Source organism: Lepidochelys kempii, chromosome 20, assembly GCF_965140285.1.
Source record: "Lepidochelys kempii isolate rLepKem1 chromosome 20, rLepKem1.hap1, whole genome shotgun sequence".
NCBI classification, from domain to species: Eukaryota; Metazoa; Chordata; order Testudines; family Cheloniidae; genus Lepidochelys; species Lepidochelys kempii.
This window is the reverse complement of record NC_136399.1, coordinates 13113694-13135417: the sequence shown is the minus strand read 5'-3', so window position 1 is coordinate 13135417 and position 21724 is coordinate 13113694. Positions and strand designations below refer to the sequence as shown.

At 51.4% G+C, this 21724-nt stretch overlaps 1 protein-coding gene across 1 annotated transcript; it reads left to right on the top strand.

Moving 5' to 3' along the window:
* Positions 1-4689: 4689 nt before the first annotated feature.
* ENDOU (endonuclease, poly(U) specific) lies at positions 4690-21464 on the top strand. The gene is made up of 8 exons (XM_073318730.1): positions 4690-4747; positions 12742-12876; positions 17071-17242; positions 17752-17951; positions 19188-19301; positions 19521-19627; positions 20340-20482; positions 21229-21464. The coding sequence occupies exons 1-8, from the start codon at positions 4690-4692 to the stop codon at positions 21341-21343; spliced, it is 1044 nt and encodes a 347-aa protein (XP_073174831.1). The 3' UTR covers positions 21344-21464.
* Positions 21465-21724: the final 260 nt, after the last annotated feature.

Here is a 21724-nt window from a genome sequence, read left to right as displayed (position 1 = left end):
AGTGAAGCCACTAACGCTTGCAGAACCAAAGAAAAACAGTCCTTTCTGTTGAGGTATTTCACGGCAAGGTGGATTGGTGCCCAAATAGGGATATGAATGCCTTCTAGCACCCCACTGCCGTTCGGGAACCCCATTGCTGCAAATCCACCTGGTATGTGCCTGCACATTGCCGAGACTCACAGTCCTGCATGGTGGAAATGATTAACAGCCCTGCACACTTGCATGGCCCCCACTGTGGATTTGCCCATTCCAAAATGATTTCCCCCTGACCAGTAGCAATCTGGCGTTCAAAACTTCCATAGTGTGATTGCTATTCACTTCTCCACTGTCAATTCCGCTCTCCAGTGCAGGGCTTGGGCGAGCATGGCAAACAGGTCCTGAAATGTGAGCTTTTGCATCCAAAAGGTCTTCTGCCACTGCTTGTCACCCTCAACCTGCATTACTATGTGATCACCCCGGTCAGTGCTCATTTCTTGGGCCCAGAAGTGGTGCTCTGTCATCTGCGGCTCCTCTGTGAATGCCACCAAAATCTTTGAATTATTTTTACCATGTCCTTTAGCAAACTGTCCTTGAAGAAATTGTGAGGTCCCCCGTGGTTGTGGTACTTCCTGCAGGTCTACAAATACAGAAGGATCATACGTCCTGTGTTTGCATAGGTCATGAAAATAGTTCAGCACTCTGGGGGCTCTGTGCTTCTCTCAAGGATGGATAGCAGACACCAAAAAGTGTTGTGGGGGTTTGTGGGATTTTTTTTTAAAAGGTGTGAAAATTATGGGGGATATGGATGGTGTGACGGGTTCCCCCCAGGGTGCCACCTGGAACTGGAATGCCACTGAGCCCTCTGACTCACCAGCATGGGCTCCCTCTCACACTGTGCTGCTGTGACAAGTTGCAAAGCCCTCCAAGTTTGCACTTTCACCAGCATTCACACAGGTAGGAACACACCCAGCTTCCCAGCCTAGGACCCCAGAGCATTACCATCCTGCCATGATCAAATCTGGCCTGTATATCGGTTTAACACCCAGTCCGCCTCTCCCTCAATGTGAAGAGGACCATGCACACTTGTGGTAACCAAGCTGAGATTTTTCCCAGACACCTTAGTCAAACAAAAGCCAATCCACTGATTTGGATTAAAACATAAAAATAAGTTTATTAACTACAAAAGAATAGATTTTAAGTGATTATAAGTAATAGCAAACACATCAGAGCAGATTACCTAGGAAATAAACAAAACCACAAATTGAGTTTAACACACTAGATAGGTAGGAGATGAATTAGCAAATTCTCACCCTGAGTGATAAACAGGCTGGCAGATTCCTAAGGCACAAGCTGCCTTGGCTCTGCAGCTTGGATTTTCCAGGTTTTCATACACAGGCTAGAAATCCCTTAGCCTGGGACCATCACTTCCCCCTGTTCAGTCTTTATTCCTCAGGTGTCTCGAGGTCTGTTGTTGCAGGGAGAGTGAGGTCCCCCTTTTATATCTTCTTCCCACTTGCTGGAAAGCTCTTTTGCTCTGACCTGGGTCAAACAGTTTCCATTGTGTAGTGCTATCTCAGAGAGGTTTCTATTGTACACAATTCCTGGGGTAATCTTTGTGTTGTGTGCATTTCCTCAATAAGCCATTAACATTGTTTGTCCTTTTTACTGTTGTGCCAGACAGAGTGCTTGAGGGTGTTTTCAGCCTCATGACATGTTTCAGTAACACATACATAGCCAGACTTCATAACTTCACATATGATGATAGCACATACAATACAACGAGATATTAATGTCCAGCAGATCAAGACTTTTAGAATGATACCTCACAAGGCATACTTTGTACAAAACATATCCTAATTACATGACAGTGGTGAATATTGGGGTGCCAGGGTATCACAGATGGCATTATGGGATGGATAATGTTGCACGTTGGGAAATTTACCCCTAGCTCCCAGAGATCCCTAGGCCAGTCATTTCTGTCCCACAACACGTTGCAAAAAATTGTCAAAAAACATTGTGTAGGACAGCAGCACATGTCACACTGGGATACCTACCTGTGATGCAGCAGACTTTGCATCAACACAAGCTCTCCTGATGAGTACACATAATGCAGATGCAAGCAGGCAAGTATGCATGCACACGAGCTATAGGCAAACTTCAGCAGCTGTAAACCAATGTAATGTGATGTGACAAAGTGAGAATTTTCTGTAATATTTTTATGAATCCTATGTGTGCCTCAGTTTTCCCTATACAGAGTATGGTTACTCAGTGGGTGAAAAAGGACTGTTTGCTCACAGGGCAGGCTAAGAGCCCTAGATATGAATGTTGCCCAGGTTTCTGAGCTGTGATGAGTCATTAAAAAAGACTGGTTGAGTGTGACATACTGCGCTGGGGTGCAACTTGGAACTGTCTACTGCTGAGCCCTCTATCTCACAAGCCTGGGCTCCCTCTCATACTGTGAGGCCATGACAAGCTGCAGACCCCTCCAGGTCTTACACCCACACAGCCATACACATGCAGGGACACACTCAGCTGCAGTTACATGAATGCTTCTCCTGGCCACTCATGAAATAACAATAGAGAGGTTCTAGCCAACTTCCTCCATCTCCCTAGCATAGGACCCCAGAGTTGTACCATCCTGCCCTGGTCAGAAGCCTGACCAGTGTAAGTTATTACCCAGTCCGCCCCTCCCTCAATGTGGAGAGGACAATGCACCAGCCGCTCCTGAGCAGATTTCCCCTTGCACTTCAAACAACACATTGTTTTAGATAAAAAATATAAAACAGATTTATTAACTACAGAAAGATAAATTTTAAGTGATTATAAATAATAGCATACTGTGACAAAGATCCTCCTCTGCCTTGGTGGGTCCTGCGCTTATTGTCACACTGAGGCCAACCCCATATCCATGGAGAATACATGAAGGCAACAGCAAAGCCAATCACCAGGACATTAACACGAGCAACCAACGACCCAGAGGGAGATGGATTCCCCCACCTCTCAGCAGGGAAGCTGAGAAACATTCCCCAGCTCGAGAACAAAGGACAGGGAAGGTATGTGTATGTGGGGTGGGGGTGAGGAGGATAAGAGTGGCTGCTGGGAGGGGTCAGTGCTGTCACCTGAGATCTGACCAAGGAGGTCAGACAGAGAGACAAAGCTTGAATGATGGAGTTCACTACAGCTTGGCTGGGCTCTGCCTAACCAGAGTGGACTTGGACTATGCTTTAACCTCCATTTCTCCGCTAACCTAAGGACTTCCTATGCTGTGTTCCAGGTAACTAATGAACCCGACTGTTTTGACATCACTGTTTGAGTGTCACTGCAAATGCTTGCTGAGATGCACTAATCCTTGAGGAGCGGACAGGTCTCCACCAGGAGTTTGTCTCAGTTGGACTCACGAGCAGAACTCATGGGATGTGGCAGGGGGGCTGGAGCCCCAGAGGTTCAGTCTCAGGAGGCAGTGAGGCTGAGTGGTCCAACCTGAAGGAAGAGGGAGACCCCTTGGGGGTCTGGCACATGGAAGTTCCTCCAAGGGACTGTCCCAAAGCTGGGAGTCTAGCACTGATCATGTGGATCAGTGACACTTGCATCAGTTTGTAGTGTAGACATGACTTAAGTAAACTGGGAAGAGCTCGGAACTCTCTGTCTCTGGGGCACGAGCCAACTTGTCACTATCAGGGGTCAGGAGTTGGAAACTTTCCCTAGGGCAGGTTATCCCATTTCTGCCACTGCAGGGCTCCTAGCATCTTCCTCTGAAGCAACTATGCTGACAGTCTCGGAGCCAGAAGACTGGGCTAGATGACCCCTGGTTTGATCCCATCTGGCAGCTCCCATGAGCTGGGTCCTTGTGTGTGTCCTGCCCAGCTTACACAACACGTTCTGGGACTGGAAACCAGCAGGAGCAGTCAGGCATTTCCCGGAGACTCTGTGGTAACATAATTGAAGGCCCCAAAGGGCTGGAGGAACAGGGCAGGGAGCAAGAAACTGCAGAGACTGCTGTTGGGTAACTCTGGGAGCTCCCAGTACCACCTCAAAGGGAGGGGATGGGGTGGGACTTTCCTACAGAGGGTCTAGGAGACAATGGGGGAGGGGGATTAGCTGTCGTGTAGGACGTGCCAGCAGCCAGGCAGTGGAGCGGGGTGAGGAGCTGGTAACTAGCCCAATGAGTGCCTCAATCTTTTCATTTGCATGTTTCCCTTAACCCCTTGGCCATTGGAGGGAGCAGCACACTCCAGCCCAGGTCTGAGGAGTCTGGCAGGATAACAGCTCAGCCCAGTGAGTGTCAGCAATAAACTCCCCAATGAGAGGACACTCAGAGATGTCTCACACATTAGTACTTGGATTATTAATTTCTACTACCAGAGCACCCAGAGTCCTGGGGCCATATGCATGTTGCGGTGGGCGGAGCACAGCCATAGACTCAGCCGGAATTTCCAGCCTTCCGCCTAGCTTAAGCAACCAAAATTTTTTAAAAGTGGATTTTTTTGGCAAGGTTGGTGTGCACACCTCTCCGTGCATCACTCAGGTGTTACCATAACCACCGCACTCGCCTCCTACAAGGGATCCAAGCAAACTTCCCCAGCGCCTTCTCCTCTGGCATTGCCGTGAGCCTCCCATAGATTACAGGGACGGGTAGACAGGTGTTTGGGAATTCAGGAGTCTCCTTCTCACTGACATCTTGGAAGCTTCATCTGCTGCGTCTCTGGAACAATGAAGACCTGGATCCTTCTCATCACAGCAGGAATCGCCTGCAGCTTGGCCTCTGGCAGTAAGTAGAGATGCTTTGTTTCACACGATGCTATGACAGCCAGAAGATCTTCCCAACAGGGGCTTGACCATGGAAGGGTCTGAGGCATCTTCCCATTGGGGCACTTAGTGTCTCTGGGGTGACCAGATAACAAGTGTGGAAAATTAGGACGGGGAGGGTAATAGGGTCCTAAGGGGAGGAGGTGGGGTGGGTAATAGGGCCTCTATAAAACAAAAACCCTAATATCAGGATGTCTGGTCGCCCTAAGCACCTCTAGGAATTGCTCAGCTCCTTGTGAAGTTGAGGCCCCTGGGGCTTAGCAGGAGAAGGTTTGATAAGAACGGAGAAACTGGAGGCTGTTCTAGTATTTGGAGTGTTGTGAGGGCACAGCCATAGGTGCTGGAGTTGGGGGGGCTGCCGCACCTCCTGGCTTGAAGTGGTTTCCATTATATATAGGGTTTACAGTTTGGCTCTCAGCACCCCCACTATACAAATTGTTCCAGCACCCCGGGCACAGCCACTGCTGGGGTTATACCCGTCTCAGAAATACTGTCTGGGCTCCTCCAATTATTTATTGTGAATAATTTACACCCCATCCCTGAAAGTGTCCCCTTTACTTTCTGTCCAGGCACAGGCTGTGATTTGATCTGATTTGTTTTTCATTCATGGATAGTTTGTGAGACACTTTCCATGGGCTCCTCAGCAGTGCTGGGTGAAAGCCATGACTATTTCTTTCTCAGATACCTTCTTTCACAAATGTCACCATTATGGACCAGTGCCACACTGAGTGAGCAGTTTGTGACTAGCTCTGGTGCTAATCAGATGATAGAGGCTAATTTAAAGTTTGCAGGTGTCTTTTGCTCTTTATGCAACAAAGACAACATGAAGAAATCACCAGGGCACAGTCAGGTCCCAAATAACCAGGTTTACTAAACACACACAGCATGCCCCCCCTCATTACACGCAGGCTGCTGCTCTGCATGGTTCTTGCAGCTATGGAAACATGGTGAGCACCACTAGAAGGCTCACACACTATTTAAAGGGATATTACCCTTTTCTGATCTCTTACATCTCTGAATAATGAATTCAACAGTTCATATTTGCTGTGAGTATTAACTCTCTGTGATTGGGTGTTTGCTCTGTTTGAATGGTTAGTCAAGTCATGTGATATTGTCTCTGATTGAATGACCTAACCTTTCTAAACAAGAGGATTCCCTTTTTATGTCCAGTTGAAATCAATCCCTTTGCAGAGGCCCAGCCCCAGTCCCATGCTCCACTGGCCTGGACCTCTGGCGGGGGCTGAAGTGCAGGGGATTTGTGCAAGCTCCCTAGGCATGGGGCAAACTTCAGTCTCTGGGAATGACCTAGGACCAGGTTTGACTCTTTAGTCAGCAAGGACGAACTTGTTGCTCTGCTAGGGGAGCTGGACACTCCAGTCCCAGAAACTCCCAGGAACTGTGCATCTGAATCCTTTAGCCAGCTTCGAAAGTCTCAGCCCAAGCCACTAGCCAAAGGCCTGATTTGCTCCTGTCTTCCACCTTGTGAGCCATCTCCACTCAGAGGCACCGACTTTGACTTTTCTCCAGGGGTGCTCCACCCCAGCTCCGCCCTGAGGCCCCGCCACCACTCGGCCCCTTCCTCCAAGACCCCACCTTTGCTCCACATCTTCCTGCCCCTGCTCCGCTCCTTCCCCCAAGGCCCCAACCCTGCTCCGCCTCTTTCCGCCCCCCTTCTGTGCTTTCTTTGAGGGCTCCCCCCTCACTGCTTGCTGGTCTCTGCCCTCTCCCAAGCCCCTCCTCGAGCTGCTAAACAGGTTTGGTGGCGCTGCCTATCAGCTGTTTGGTGGCATCCCTGAACAACTGTGACTGGTGGGTGCTGAGCACCCACCATTTTTTTCCATGGGTGCTCAAGCCACAGAGCAAAGTGGGGGTGAGAAGCTACTGCTGAGAGTGGGACGCGTTTGGCTCTCACTTGGCTCAGGAGGAGATGATGGCATATGGTGCAGATCTGGGGAGAATCAGGCCCTAAATTGAAGGTGAAATGCTTCTGGTGGGTGGTGAAATTTGGTCATTGTGAGACAGGTGTTTGGGGCCAGGGCCTGTGCACTGAGCAGCCCTGCTACAGCCAGCTCACCCACGCTGACCCCCCGGCACTAGCTTCCCCAGGACAGCTTGGTGCAGCAGGTGAAGGGGGTGCAGAACAGGGGTCTTCAGAGGTGGCGGAGCAGGGTATAAACAGGTGTAGAACGTGGGGCTGTCTCTCTTCTCATTAATATGGGTGTGACTCTGGAGTAGCTGTGTGAGGGGAGAGCTGGGCCCAGTGTGTGAATAACTGACCTGGGGAGACAATGGAGAACACCCTGTGATGCTGGGAACAATGCCTTTAAAGCAGAGGCCCCCAAACTGTGGAGTGCACCCCTAAGGGGGCACGCAGGAATGTTTGGGGTGGGGGTGTGTGAGCGGTTGGGCCTGGGCCAGCCCCCACAAGGGGTTGGGAGGGAGCACCACCCAGCCCCACTTCCAGCTTCACTTCCACGTCCCCAGCTGTGGTCCCGGCTCCCAGCCCTGTGCCTGGCTGCATCCCCAACCTTGGGACAGCTCCATTCCTGTCTGTGGCCCTGGCTGCCGGCCCCCACTGGGGCCAAGCTATGACTTTGCTCCCAGCTCCGTCTCTGCCCCCAACTTCGGCCCCTAGCCATCGCTCCATTCCTGGTTCCGACCCTGCTCCCAGCCCACCCGCAGCTGCAGCCCCAGACTAAGCCCCTTTACCCCCGTCTGCATTTCCACCCCACCCACCCTTGGAGCTTTGGCCCTGCTCCTGGCCCTGGCTCGGAGGGTAGGGAAGGGAGCGTGCACAGGGGTAGGGGAGGTTGCAACCCTGTAAAGTTTGGGGACCATTGCTTTATGGGCTGAGCTTCCCAGACAGAGAGGCTGGGTGTGATGCTGGGAAGCACAGCCAACTGGAATGGGACACAGAATAAAATGCCTTAAGCACTGTGTGATGCTTGAACCCCGCACCCTTGTCTCCTGCCAGCATCCGGGGTGTCCCAAGTCTGGAATTTCTTTGGTGCCTTGGTGATGGTTTGCAGCAAGTGGCCTGGATGATTTCATTAAAAGAAAAGGAGTACTTGTGGCACCTTAGAGACTAACCAATTTATTTGAGCATGAGCTTTCGTGAGCTACAGCTCACTTCATCGGATGCATGACTAACACGGCTGTTACTCTGAAACCGATGATTTCATTGTACACTGAGCTCACGGTACTTCCTGAGGACACACTGGACTCACAGGAGATGCTCGGTTTGACTCAAGATTTGTCAGGAGTTCGCAGCATTAGGTGGCACATGACGGGGATGTTTCATCATAACCAGGTTCTTCTTCCCTCCTGAACTCTCATGAATGAGGGCATTTGTGCAATGCTGCCACACAGAAGGAACATTTTTGCTTCCTGATACTATCTAGCAATTAGATTACCCTTGAAGCATGAGGATTTACTGGTTGCCCTTGTAATTTGTTTCCTGACTAGTGCAAGGGCAGAAGTTATTCTTGTTGGAAAGTGACTAGTCTAAAATAACGTGGCATACTTCTAAAGAACCTGGAATCTAGTAAACGTTAGTGGATTTTTCTTGATCTGAATGAATACAAACAATGGAAAATCCAAGCAGCAATCCCTGCTGGAAAGACTCTGTGAAGCTGCAGAACTGGCTGCGCAGAACTGTAGGGAGCCTAATTCTCCCTTATCCTGCACTGTGGGCAGTCATTAACCCTGTGCTGGGTGAGCGCTGAGTCAGAGTAATGCTGCCACTGAGTCAGGATCCTCTGGCCAACTGTCAATAAAGTCAATGTGAATGTTTCCACTGCCTTACTGGGAATGACGATGGCATGAGGTGACAGAACAGGGGAGACTCAGGTCCAGGGTATGCAGAGGGCATTGTGGAGCACCTTCAGGAACTGAAAACCCAGCTGGCTGCTGGCTGGAGATTTATGTAGTAGAAAGAGAGCATGAGACATAGGCCCTTGTATTAGAGGCCTGAGGCCTGGGATAAAATAGTGGTCAAAGCTTTACTGAGATAAAGCAAAGACAAGCTGTGAGCAAGAGGCAGGAGGCAGCGAGAGGCTCACAGAATCTGGCAAGAAGAGGGCTGATATTGCAGAAATGCACATTCCTAAGAACTGCTAAGTACAGAGGACTCACACAAACACATCCCGATATCAAGTGGTACCAGAACATCCCAGTATCAAGGGTGGTACAAAAACATTCCCCAAGGATAACAGGAACACACTGACCCCTCCTAAAAGATAAGGTCAGGATGACAGTATGTAATAGAGATGTTTTGATCAAACCAACATGTACAAGGTGATGAGTAATAACTAGCCACGTCAGGGGGCAGTAAGTAACGCTGTCAGAGGGGCAGTATGTAACTTGTTTGTATCGGGGTACAAAGATGTATCTCAGAGGGAGTGTCTTTGTCTAGCCTAGAGAGGAACGGAAAGTCCTGCCATTCACTGAACTGGTCCTTTGTTACAGGCACACATGTATTAGTGGTCCGGTAGAGTCTGCGGGATACTAGTACCATGCCTTCATACCTTAATGCAGTGTTTCCCAAACTTGGGCCAGGGAAAGCCCCTGGTGGGCCGGTTTGTCTACCTGCCGCGTCTGCCGGTTTGGCCAATTGCGGCTTCCACTGCCGCTTTCCCTGAACAAACGGCGTCCCCAGTTTGGGAAACACTGCCTTAATGGATCTTGTGGCCATTGGGTGGTTCATTCAAGGTCTGCTGTGTCAGCTTTCAATGCAGCTAAACCACAAGATAGCTTAAAATGCTTTTGAGCCATGTGTTTAACCATTTGAGTACCATTATTATCGAAGCCAGTAGTGTAACTACTTAATGATCCTAGAAAAGTTTGCACTGGCATTAGCTTCTGTACAGTGTTAATTCCCACTGCTTTTAGCAATTGTGGGCATTTGTGTAACATTTGGACAGTTAATTCATTGATTTTTAAGGCATTGAGCCAGGGCCACATGATTTGCAAACAAGACAACGGGCTACACCGCTAATTAATATTCTCCGTAACAAGCACGTGCCTGCCTCTATCCCAGAAGTTGAGAATTTGTACAGAGGGGCTGTAAAGGGGATTTCATGGGTTTGGAGATGAAACGTCTGACCCATTTGTGTCTGTGCCAGCATATGAGGGTGGGTCAGGGTGAATCACACACCGGGGCTTATCATCTAGTGCTGCATCAGTCCAAAAGAAGTTGCATAAAGGAACCCAGTCCGTGAGGAATCTGCATACAACTAAGATAGTACACAGGGAAGCTCACAGGTCCAGGGCACATGCTCCTGGAGCTGTAAGGCACTGAAGCACTGATACTGCGAGGCATGGCCATGCTATGGGCTCACTAACAGCCCCCACTGATTCCCACATGAAGCAAAGCCAGCAGGAGCCTGGCTCCTTCCACGGGGATTGCTGGATCCCAGGCGCAATATCACAGTATGACAATGTGCAGAGGTTTCCCACAGTCCTGGCGTGGGGCAGGTGAGCCCAGGATTGTGGGAGCACTCCAGGGCAAATGCTAATTGCCTCCACTTTCAAGTGCGTCTCATAAACCCTGACACAGCAGGCGAGCCTGTAGTTACGGCTGATTTATGGCAGGGAAACTTAAAGCCTCTCTTAGTCACTATTGTTGGTGACGTTTCAAAGGTGCAGTCACCAGGTGCAGCTAAAATGACGATGGCATGAGGTGACAGAACAGGGGAGACTCAGGTCCAGGGTGTGCAGAGGGCATTATGGAGCACCTTCAGGAACTGAAAACCCAGCTGGCTGCTGGCTGGAGATTTATGTAGTAGGAAGAGAGCATGAGACTGACCTCAGCTGGGGTCCAGGAGAAGTCAATGCAGCCCAGTAAGGGAGGGGCCTGCATGCATGGGCAAAGATGCCTTTAAGTCACTCTGCTATTCCTGATCCTGGGGCCAATGCTGGATCCTGGCTGGTCAGTTCAAAGTGTCGCTGCCTGCACTGCGACCGGGTCACTCCCCTCCCAGGAATCTCTCCATTGCTTCTCCATCACATTCATGCTCCTTGCCTGCAGCCTGGCTGGCTGGCTGTGTTGCCCACCTCAGCTCCCTCTCACTTCAGACCCAGACGAGAGGCGGCTGAGAATTTTACCTCAAAATGCTTTTCTGGCTCTTTCATTGGAGTATTCCACAATGGTTGCGTCAGAAGAAATTCTTTGGGTTTTTGGTGAAAAGCCAAAGGCCAAAACATGGTTCAGTTTTCAGGAATCAGAAAATAAAATATTTTAATTTTTTTCATATTTTTAGTGACTGAAAAATGTGAACTAGTTGGGTGGAAATTTTTGGTCTTACCAAAATATTTCACTCACCCAGATAAAATGTTTCAGTTTTCAGTTACCAAAAGAGGGAACATTTTCATTTTTAATGCTTTCTATTGGTCAGCAAACCCCCCGCCCCCCAAAGTCAGACAATTGTTTTTGGCAAAAACAAAACCTTTTCCATTTTCAGTGAAACTTTTGGCAGGGAAGAAATGCCAGTTCCCAAGCAGCTCTGCAGCCAATCCAGTCCCACCACGATTCACGATTCCTAGATTCCAAGGCCAGTAGGGACCACTGTGATCCTCTAATCTGACCTCCTGTGTAACACAGGCCACAGGACTTTCCCCAAAATAATTCCTAGAGGACATATTTTAGAAAAACATCCAAACTTGACTTACAAATTTTCAGTGATGGCAAATCCACCATGACCCTTACATTGTTCCAGGGGTTAATTATTTTCACTGGACTGCTCATTGGGTGGTGCAGCCATGAGTGGGCCATGTCCAAATAAGACAGGGTAGCCCTGCTCATACCTTCCCGTCTCTCAGCCTCTCCACTGCCAGCTACAGACAGTCATGGCTTTTCCTTTCCCTTTATTGCAGCTGCTGAGGATAAAGAGGAAACAGAGTCAGCACATGCCAGCTCTGCCATGTCTATCAATGCCTATCTGCCTAGGGGCTGCAGTCCAGGATTCACAATGCTGGGAATTAACACAACTTTCTATTAACTCCCTTGCCCTTCCCAGGGTGAAATTCACCTCAGCACAGGCCTGCAGTTACCTCAGGGCTCTGCCACAAGCCAGCGGGCTGTGGCCAGGGGATTCTCTGGCCTGCGTGACAGGTTTCAGAGTAGCAGCCGTGTTAGTCTGTATTCGCAAAAAGAAAAGGAGGACTAGTGGCACCTTAGAGACTAGTGCCACTAGTCCTCCTTTTCTTCTGGCCTGCATGCGGCTCAGACTAGATGATCAGAACGATCCCTCCTGGTTTTAGAATCACAGAAGCTATGAAAGCAGGGTTAAATGGGGCTTACCAGCTGCCTAGGACTCGTGCCGCCTCCCTCATTCACAGAGTCGTCAAATTCAAGGCCAGAATGGACCATTGTGACCATCCAGCTCAAGCTCCAGCACCGCTCAGGGCATGGAACCACCCAGAAGTCCCTGGCTGAGCCAGTCCCACACTCGATGAGCAGACTCCAGATCATGGAGACTCCTCTGCGCAGGATGACTCGCAGCCTCTGCCACAAACAGAACCACTAGGTCCGATCCAAACATCCCTGAATGTTAGAGAATGTTAGGCTGGGAGCCAAACGTTGCGGGTTGAGACCATTGCTACTCACCTATGCCACGTAGTTGACTCGGCCAGCAGCAAAAAGCTGAGTACGATTGACGCCCCTTCTCCCGGCCTGGGCCAGAACAGCTTCTCCGAGGGGATCGCGCTGGAGCATCTGTGCACACAACCATGTGGCTCCAGGTCACTGGTCACTGAGTGCATCCCTGCAGGTGATCCCCACTTACCCATGAGGGAGTGTCTGCACCTTCCTCTGGAGCAGGTGGAATGGGCAGCTGTCACAATGTGGATCCCGGCCCGCGTCATTGGTTGGAGTCAGCAGCGTGATTGCTGCAGGACTAGCCCAAGGGACGGTGTTGCCACCTTTTAAACTAAACGCTTGTTTTTCCTTTCCCCCAGGCTTGTACACAGATCCCGACTCCTGCAGGGGGCGCTGCCACGAGCCATACAACAAGCAGGATGAGTGTCACTGTAATACCAAGTGTGAAAAACATCGCGACTGCTGTGAAGACTATCATATGCACTGCAGCAAGGGTGAGCGACCTCTGGGGGGGACACGGGGCTGGGCTGGGCTCTGGGTTGCTTCCCAGCACTGCTGTCGCTCTCCCATTCCATCCGTCATTATCGGTTGGGATTATGGTTCCAACGGTCTGTCCAGTTCTCACACTTATTGGTTCCAAATGGAACAAGGAGAACAACACAGCAAAGCAATGCACTGGCTGTGTGCGCGTGTGTCTGTGGGTGCTTGAATGTGCCCTTGCATGTGCAAACGTGTGTGTGCGTTCCCACGTGTGTGATGTCCTCGAATGAGTAGAAAACAGTGACAATCAGGCACCAACCGCTACCCTCGGTTTCTCTAGATAACACATTCCGTGTAAGTCCCTGGGAAGTCCACACAACCCAGGTACCTGAGTCTGGGACCATCTACCGAGCGATCATTTGCTTTCTTTTTTCTTTTCACTTAATGTAGATGGGAGACAGAAGGACCCCATGGCCGGGCTGGCAGACTCCATGGGTGAGTAGCTGTACTTATCGCTAGCAAAGTGTGTGACCTGCGGCCATTTTCCAGCCAGCCCCTGCCTGTTTCCCCAAACCCCAGGCTCTGCACATGTGTTATTGCTCTTCATTTCCTATCAGTACAAAGGCCATGGGTTTCCAAAGCTGGGAGTCTCATGATTCAGCATTTTTACTGTAATGATGGCAATGAGGGGCAGGTAACAGCCCATGGTAGAAAAGTTGTAGGGCTGTGTGCCACAGAAGTAAATCCAGGTGTAAACCTGGGGGGGCATGATTTGTAATAAAGTGCAGATGAAAGGTGCTAGGAGGTGTCAGGCAGTGTCATAAGGCCTCGCGGTCCCCATGTGCCTCTATGGCCTTAAAGAGTCATGGACTTTAAGGCCATTGTGATCATCCAGTCGGAGCTCCTGGATAGTACGAGCCAGAGGATCCAGCAGGGTCCTTGTGTGGGCCCAGCAGTCAGTGATTGTAGTGATAGTCTGTGACTGGGCTAGAGCAGATCTTTTTGAAGGAGACACCCGGGCTTGATTGAAGAACTCCGAGTGATAGAGAATCCCCCACACCCCTTGGTGAGCTGCTCCAATGGGGAATTCCCCCATTACTACAAATTTGCATTTCATTTTCGGTTTCAATTTTTCAGACTTCAGCTGCCACCACTGGATCTTGTTCTGCCTTTCTCTGCCATTCAAAAAGTCCTCTGCTACCAGAAACCTCCTCCCCATGTGGTTCTTACCGACCCGGCTCAAATCACTTCTTAACCTGCTCTTGGATAAGATAACAGATAGAGCTCCTTCAGTCTGGTTTTCCTGACTTTGAATCATTCCTGTGGCTTTTCTCAGAACCCTTTCCAATTATTCAACCTTGTTTCTGCAGTGTGGGCACAATATCCAGTATCAGGCTTGCCGATGCTGTATAGAGGGTGTGACAGGGTCAGGCCAGATGGCTATTGGAGAGTAATAGAAGGCAGATATATTAGCCCCAGGCTAAGTAGGTCCCTTTTCCCTGGGTAAGGTAACAGGACAATCAGGAACCTTCTGGAGACAATTAAGACAGGCTGATTAGAACACCTGCAGCCAATCAAGAAGCTGCTAGATTCAATTAAGGCAGGCTAATCAGGGCACCTGGGTTTTAAAAAGGAGCTCACTTCAGTTTGTGGTGTGCGTGTGAGGGGCTAGGAGCAAGAGGCACTAGGAGCTGAGAGTGAGAATGCGGACTGTTGGAGGACTGAGGTGTACAAGCATTATCAGACACCAGGAGGAAGGTCCTATGGTGAGGATAAGGAAGGTGTTGGGAGGAGGCCATGGGGAAGTAGCCCAGGGAGTTGTAGCTGTCACACAGCTGTTCCAGGAGGCACTCTAGACAGCTGCATTCCACAGGGCCCTGGGCTGGAACCCAGAGTAGAGGGCGGGCCCAAGTTCCCCCCAAATCCTCCCAACTCCTGGTCAGACACAGGAGGAGTCAACCTGAACTGTGAATTCAGAAAAACGGCCAAGCTGAGGGCTGCCGTGAAGCTCGAAGGCGAGCAAATCCGCCAATAAGCGCAAGACCCACCAAGGTAGAGCAGGAACTTAGTCACAAGGGTAATAGCACTTCCCTGCTCTGACTTGAGATTCCTGTTGATATGGCCAAGCACCGTGTTCACACTCCCAGACACAGCCACACTGGGACCTCATGTTCGTTTGGTTTCCATCATCAACCCCAAGTCCCTTTCAGAGTCCTGCTCTCCAGCACACAGAGCCCATCCTGCCAATATGACAGACATTCTTTGTTCCTATACCAGAGAGGAGCCGATCTCTCCGGGATCCCTCCCTGGTTATCTGAGTGAGGAGATCAGGCTCTCTTCTTGTCTGTACAGATGTGGGGCATGACATAGACCCATGGGATCTGTAGCATCAAGCCCCTTCTTGCACAGTGCAGGTAGATGGTGCTGTGTGGTGCTGGGGGAAGCATTTTTATGTATATCTATATCCAGGAACAAAGAATGCAGGCCTACTCTATCCTTGGAAGCAGTGACTCTGAGAAAAATTTGGGAGTCATGGTGGATAATCAGCTGAACATGAGCTCCCAGTGTGATGCTGTGGTCAAAACGGCTAATGCGATCCTAGGATGCATAAACAGGGGAATCTTGAGTAGGAGTAGAGAGGTTGTTATACCTCTCTGTTTGGCACTGGAGTGGCTGCTGCTGGACTAATGTGTCCAGTTCTGGTGCCCACAATTCAACAGGGGAGTTGATCAATTGAAGAGGGTTCAGAGAAGAGCCATGAGAATGATTAAAGGATTGGAAAACATGCCTTATACTGACAGACTCAAGGATCTCAATCTTTTTAGCTTAACAAAGAGAAGGGTAAAGGGTAACTTGATGACAGTCTACAAGTACCTACATGGGAGCAAATATTTAATAATGGGCTCTTCAATCTAACAGACAAAGATCTAATATGATCCAATGGTTAGAAGTTAAAGCTAGACAAATTCAGATAAATAAGGTGCAAACTTTAACTGTGAGAGTACTTAAACTTTATAATAATTTACCAAGGGTTGTGGTAGATTCTCCAACACTGGCCATTTTAAAATCAAGACTGGACACTTTCCTAAAACAGTGGTTTTCGATCCAGGGTCCGTGGACCACTGGGGTCCACAGACTATGTCTAAGATTTCCAAAGAGGTCCGCACCTCCATTCAAAATCGTTTAGGGGTCCACAAATGAAAAAAGGTTGAAAAGCCCTGTGCTACAAGATCTGCTCTAGTTCAAAAAGGAATTGAATCAGGGAAGGTCTCTGGCTTGTGTTACACAGGTCACACTAGATGATCACAGTGGTCCCTTTTAGACTTATATGGTCTGTCTCCACTGCAGCTGGTAGCGTGCCTTGCAGCCCGGTAGACAGACACATTAGCACTGCTTGAGCTAATGTTCTAAAAATAGCAGTATGGACGTTGAGGCATGGTTAGCAGCTTGAGCTGGCCACCTGAGCTTAGACCCAGGCAATCAGGCAGCCTTGGACTCTAAACTGTCACTCCCCCATAATTACCTGACTCCAGAAGCCAGGGCTTGATGCAAAAAAATGAATAGTGTGAGCCTCCTGGTGAAATCGTTAGAGCTAGCAGCACTGCTCCTAGCCGTGATGCCCTTGCCCCAATGCACTTGCAGTCTGTGGATAATCCAGCCCTGGGCTGAGACCACCATGAAGCCTGGGCACCCTGTGGGCTGAAGTGGTCATAGAATCATAGAATATCAGGGTTGGAAGGGACCTCAGGAGGTCAGCTAGTCCAACCCCCTCCTCAAAGCAGGACCAATCCCCAATTTTTGCCCTAGATCCCTAAATGGCCCCCTCAAGGATTGAACTCACAACCCTGGGTTTAGCAGGCCAATGCTCAAACCACTGAGCTATCCCTTCCCCACAGCCTTGTGCTCCCCATGCCCTAGGGTGACTTTTGCCTTAGCAGTGAGGTCGTACTGGGGTTTTGGGGCTCTCCTTCTTAGAAGCCTCAGTTCTCCCTCTCCCCAGCATTGCTGAGGCTTTCAATAGCCCTGCCCCACCCCCTGCAGCTCTGTGTTAAGGGGAAGCCAAAATCAGGACAAGCTCCCTGGCGTGGGGCAACTGAGTCACTGGAATTGCTGAAAGTTGGGCGCTGGGTCCTCCCCCAAGTGTAAGGTCCCAGACCTGGCTCTTCACATCCACTCATCTGCTTGTGCAATGGCACTGACCCCTGCAGAGGGATTCTCCAGCAGTCACGACTCCATCACCAACGAAGAGCTCCTGAGCATCTCTGAACAGCTTTACAAGGTGGACCACAACAAAGCCCAGAAGTCAGACATCAACATTAACCCGCAGCATCTCATCTCGTCCGCCGAGACCAGAGACAAAGAGGATCATTCTCCTGAGCCGTGAGTGCTGTGTGCGCTTGCCATTGCCTTGGGCTGGGTGACCTGCTTCCACCCCCCACAGCTCCAGCATGAGGGTGGAGCGTGGCCGATGCCATGCAGGGCTTCGAGCAGGGAGCCTGCACGGGAGGGGATGGGCCAAAGGGCCATGTTACGATGTTAGAAAATGCAAGTTCCTGGGGGGGTGGGAGAGAGCAGGGAGAGCCCTTCTGATTGCTAGGGCCCCAGCTGGGGGGAGTCGGGGGAGCGGAAGGGGCAAGCAGGGTGGGGGGCAGTTTCAAAGATCTTAGGCCTAAATTTTCAAAAGTGCCCAGTGATTTTGGTCACTGGACCTGAGACAGTTTAAAGGGGCCTGATTCTCAGGATGTGCCGAGCACACTGGCTCTGGCAGTCCAGGCCCTTTAAGCAACCAAACGTTGGGCACCTGGAGTCCCTGGTCACTGGCCCTGGTTCCACGAAGCTGTTGTACTGGCCGTTCCTGCCCCCCAGCTCCAACAATCTCTCCATTTCAGACTCTACACGTATGTCAACGAGAAGCTCTTCTCCAAACCCACCTATGCCAGCTTCATTAAGCTGCTGGATAATTACCAAAGGATGACGGGCAGAGGGGAAGCCTTCAGTGCTGAGCAGCTGAAGGAGCAGGAGAACTTCCTGCAGGAGGTCATGAAAACGGAGCTCATGAAAAAGCTTTACAATTTCCTGCACAAGAAAAGTAAGTGGATTCTGTGCTGTGCCTGGAGTTAGCACTGGGCAGGGCCCGCTGGGGTAGCACTGGGGAGCCAGCACCTGCTGGGGTAGCACTGGAAAGCCAGGGCCTGCTGGGGTAGCAATGGGCAGCCAGGGCCTGCTGGGGTTGTACTGGGAAGGGCCTGCTGGGGTCACCAACCTTCCTGCCGAGTGTATTGCTCAGACTATCTGAACATGCGAGTTACCCTGAGAACAGGTGTTTCGTTCATCCAAGCACTTTCCTGTGGCTGACAGCAGGAGGCGTTCCTCAAAATCAGGGGTGTGTGCAAGGGGTGGGCAAGCAGGGGCATGGGCCCCCTAATAATCGTAGTGGGCACAGAACTTCTCTGGTCCCAGGGCCATGGAGATAGGGAATATCAAGCTCCTGCCAGGGCCGGGGAAGGAGGGGGGAGAGCGAGCTTCTGTGTCCCCCAAAAAAGGGTCAAATTTAAATTCCTGCGCACATCCCTGCTCAAAGTTTCGGGGACCATTATAGGACACTTCTCCATCACTACCAGCTCCCATGGCTGCTCTCAGCAGAGAAGCCAGGGTCTGAATGGGCCACAGAACCTGAGCACCCCCTCCCTCCTGGTGGGCTCTGCCCGCTGGTGGCATTGGGGTGCCCACTCTCTGCTTCCGCTGTGCTGGGGGCACACGGCTCCCGGGGCTGCCAATGCAGCAGCTCTCTCCAACACTGAGAATTATGAACCAAGAAGGTGGAGCAGCTGTGCAACGGGATGGGTCCCTGCAGGTGGGAAGATTAATACATCTAAAGAGGGGCACGGTGCATGGGCAGCTGCCCAGCACTGCCTAAGCACTGGCTGAGCACCCAAAGTCATGCCTGGCAGGCCCAGAGCTCACTGTAACACCTGGGATGCCCGCTCTGGAGCAGAGGCAGACTCCTCTCTGGTTCGTCCAAAGCCTGGTCAGGAGTCTGGAGGGGATCTGCCCAGAGCACGTGTAACCCAGGCCTGATGGGTGTGGCGCTCTGTCCCTCTCCAGTGGCACCTAGCCCATCTAGAGATTGATAAGTCTGCTACAGCCTTGGCTAAGAGCCATGTAGCTTTTAGTTCATCAGTAGAGGCTCATGCATTTAGCTCCAAAGCCACCGACCCAACCGGGTCTGTCAGCGTTACACAAGGCCCGGAAGATGCCTCTCTCGGAAGTTTGGTTTCCCTCCTTTCACTCACTCGGGGCCCCGTCTGTGTTGCCTTCTCTCCAGAGCGCTACAGCACCCAGGAGGAGTTTGTCAGCGACCTGAAGGAGATGTGGTTTGGCCTGTATTCTAGGGGCAAGGGTGAGGAAGATTCCAGCGGCTTCGAGCACGTCTTTTCAGGTGCAGTACGGTGCTGGGTACACACACCCCAGGCAGAGGCTGGCTGGAGTGATGGGCCGGGCTAGTGAGTACTGAGCAGACTTGCTCCCAGACGAAGGTAGAGGAAACCCTCTTCCCTCTAGGGGAATGCGCGTGCCCAGCCAAGCTCTGCGGGCGCAGTGTCGCTAGGCCTCTTCCTCGGGGTGCAGCTAACCAGTGACTCTCTCCCTTGCTATTTAGGGGAAGTCAAAAAAGGAAAAGTGTCCGGATTCCACAGCTGGATTCGTTTCTACCTTCTGGAGAAGCAGGGGCTGGTTGACTACTACAGCCATAACTATGACGGGCCGGTAAGTACGGCTGATGCAGGGGCGGCTCGACCAATTTTGCCGCCCCAAGCAGTCGCCGCCGAATTGCTGCCACCCCCGGCAGAGGGGTGGAGCCGCCGCCGACTTGCTGCCGTGGGACACGGACAGCCGCCCCAATCTGACTGCCGCCCCAAGCACCTGCTTGGAAAGCTGGTGCCTGGAGCCAGCCCTGGGCAGACGGGCTAGTGAAATCCAGCCCAGCCCCACTGGAGTCAATGGGCCAGATCCCTGGCTGGTGTAAATCGGCATCACTCCTCTGGCATCCGTGACATTTTGCCAATTCATGCTAGCTGGGCGTTTGGCCCCGTATGTGCAACGCGGAGGGTTTTCAAAGCAGTCTCAGGGACCCAGCCAGTGCAATCCCATTGGAATCCAAGGACAGTTGAGTGCTTGCTCTCTTCAGTTCCGTTGAGGATCCCAGCCAGTATCAGCAATGGCTTATTTGACCCCAGTCCGAGTGTCACATCAGGGACACTTCCTTCAGTGCTTTTTTCCTGCCAGAACCCCGGAGGGCAGGATGGGAAGGGCTGGACATGGGATAGACGAGCTCCAGCATGGAAGGACTGCCAAGGGGAAGCATTAATTTCCTTGTGTGGTAACATCCTCTTGCTCTGATATTTCTGCAAACGAAAGTGTCCCTGGATCTCTGGCTGGGTCACAGCGCTCACCCCCCACTCTCTCTCTTTCTCTTTAGTGGGCCTCATACCCTGACGTGCTGGGGATGCAGTTCAGCTGGGATGGCTATTTCAAAGAGGTGGGCTTTGCCTTCATTGGCTGCAGCCCTGAGTTTGAGTTTGGCCTTTACACTTTGTGCTTCATTGCTCGGCCAGGGAAGATGTAAGTACTGTGCCTGTCCCTAGTGTTTGTCCCTTCCAAGTCAGAGAGACCTGGTGGGTGAGATCATGTCTTGTGTTGGACCAACTCCGCTCCAACAGTACTGTGTACCTTGCATGTCACTCAGCCTGCCCCATGGAGGGGAAGGCCATGAAGCCAGCAGCACCCACTCCCACTACCCTGTGGTGGAAGGATATTCACCCAGGCTCCGCTCAGCCCTGGAATTTCAGGGCCAAGGTGGGCACACAGACCTGTCCCATCATGCCTGTTCCAGGTGACCTCCTCAGTCTGACCTCCCTGCTGGGCTCCTAGTCAGAGGGAATCCCAGCCCTGAGCCATCCTCTGACCAAACACAGCCCCTCTCACAGCATGGAAGTGTCAAGTAGAATTTACCCCATGCCAAGGGCCACTGTGAGGTCTACACATCTCCTCAGTCCCATGCCAGGCCTCAGGGGTGGTATGGGTACAGGGTTGTGTTGGGAGGAGTTTGGGAGGCCTATGAGGGCTTGGTGGGCAGGGGAGCCTAGTTCTGGACAGAATATGGGGTGAGGGGAATTAAGAGGAGGCTTGCCTAGGTGATGTGGGGGAGACATGAATCCAATTGCATTCTGGACTGAGCTCTGGGGTCAGAGTGGCTGCCCTCAGCACTGCCTGGCATGGGCTCAGTCCCTGAGCACTGAGCTGCTCGTCTGCGAGAGGGGTGGAGTCAGGAGCGAGGCCATGCTGAAATGTGGGCTTTCCTCCTTCAGGTGCCGGCTGAGCCTAGGGGGCCACCAGCTAGGCATTCAGACCTACACCTGGACCAAATCCACCTATGGCAACGACAAGAAGTATATAGCGACTGCCTACGTGACATCATCCTGATGCTGCCAGCGATCCCAGCTGCGGGGAGGCACGGGGAGGTGGAAGGGTGGTGGTGACATCCTGGGAGCATACAGCTGCACCAGGAAACTTGGGCTTATAGAAGGGGCACAGGCTGCAAGGTGCTGATCGCGCCCTTCTGCACTTGCCAGGCCTGGGCCCTGCCTTGGCAGGGTTAAATGATTTTGCTGCATAGGCATTGTGTTTGCATGATGCTGAAGGAAGCTGGGGCCCTCCAAGACGCCTGCACAATGAAGGAAGGAAGGAAGACAATGTAAACTGTCTGTAGCCCTAAATAAGCACCCAGTTCCCTTCCCAAGCATGTGTCCCTCGTCCCAGCAGAAGGGTGATAAGAAGTGTTGAGTGTCTAATGTGACAGATGGG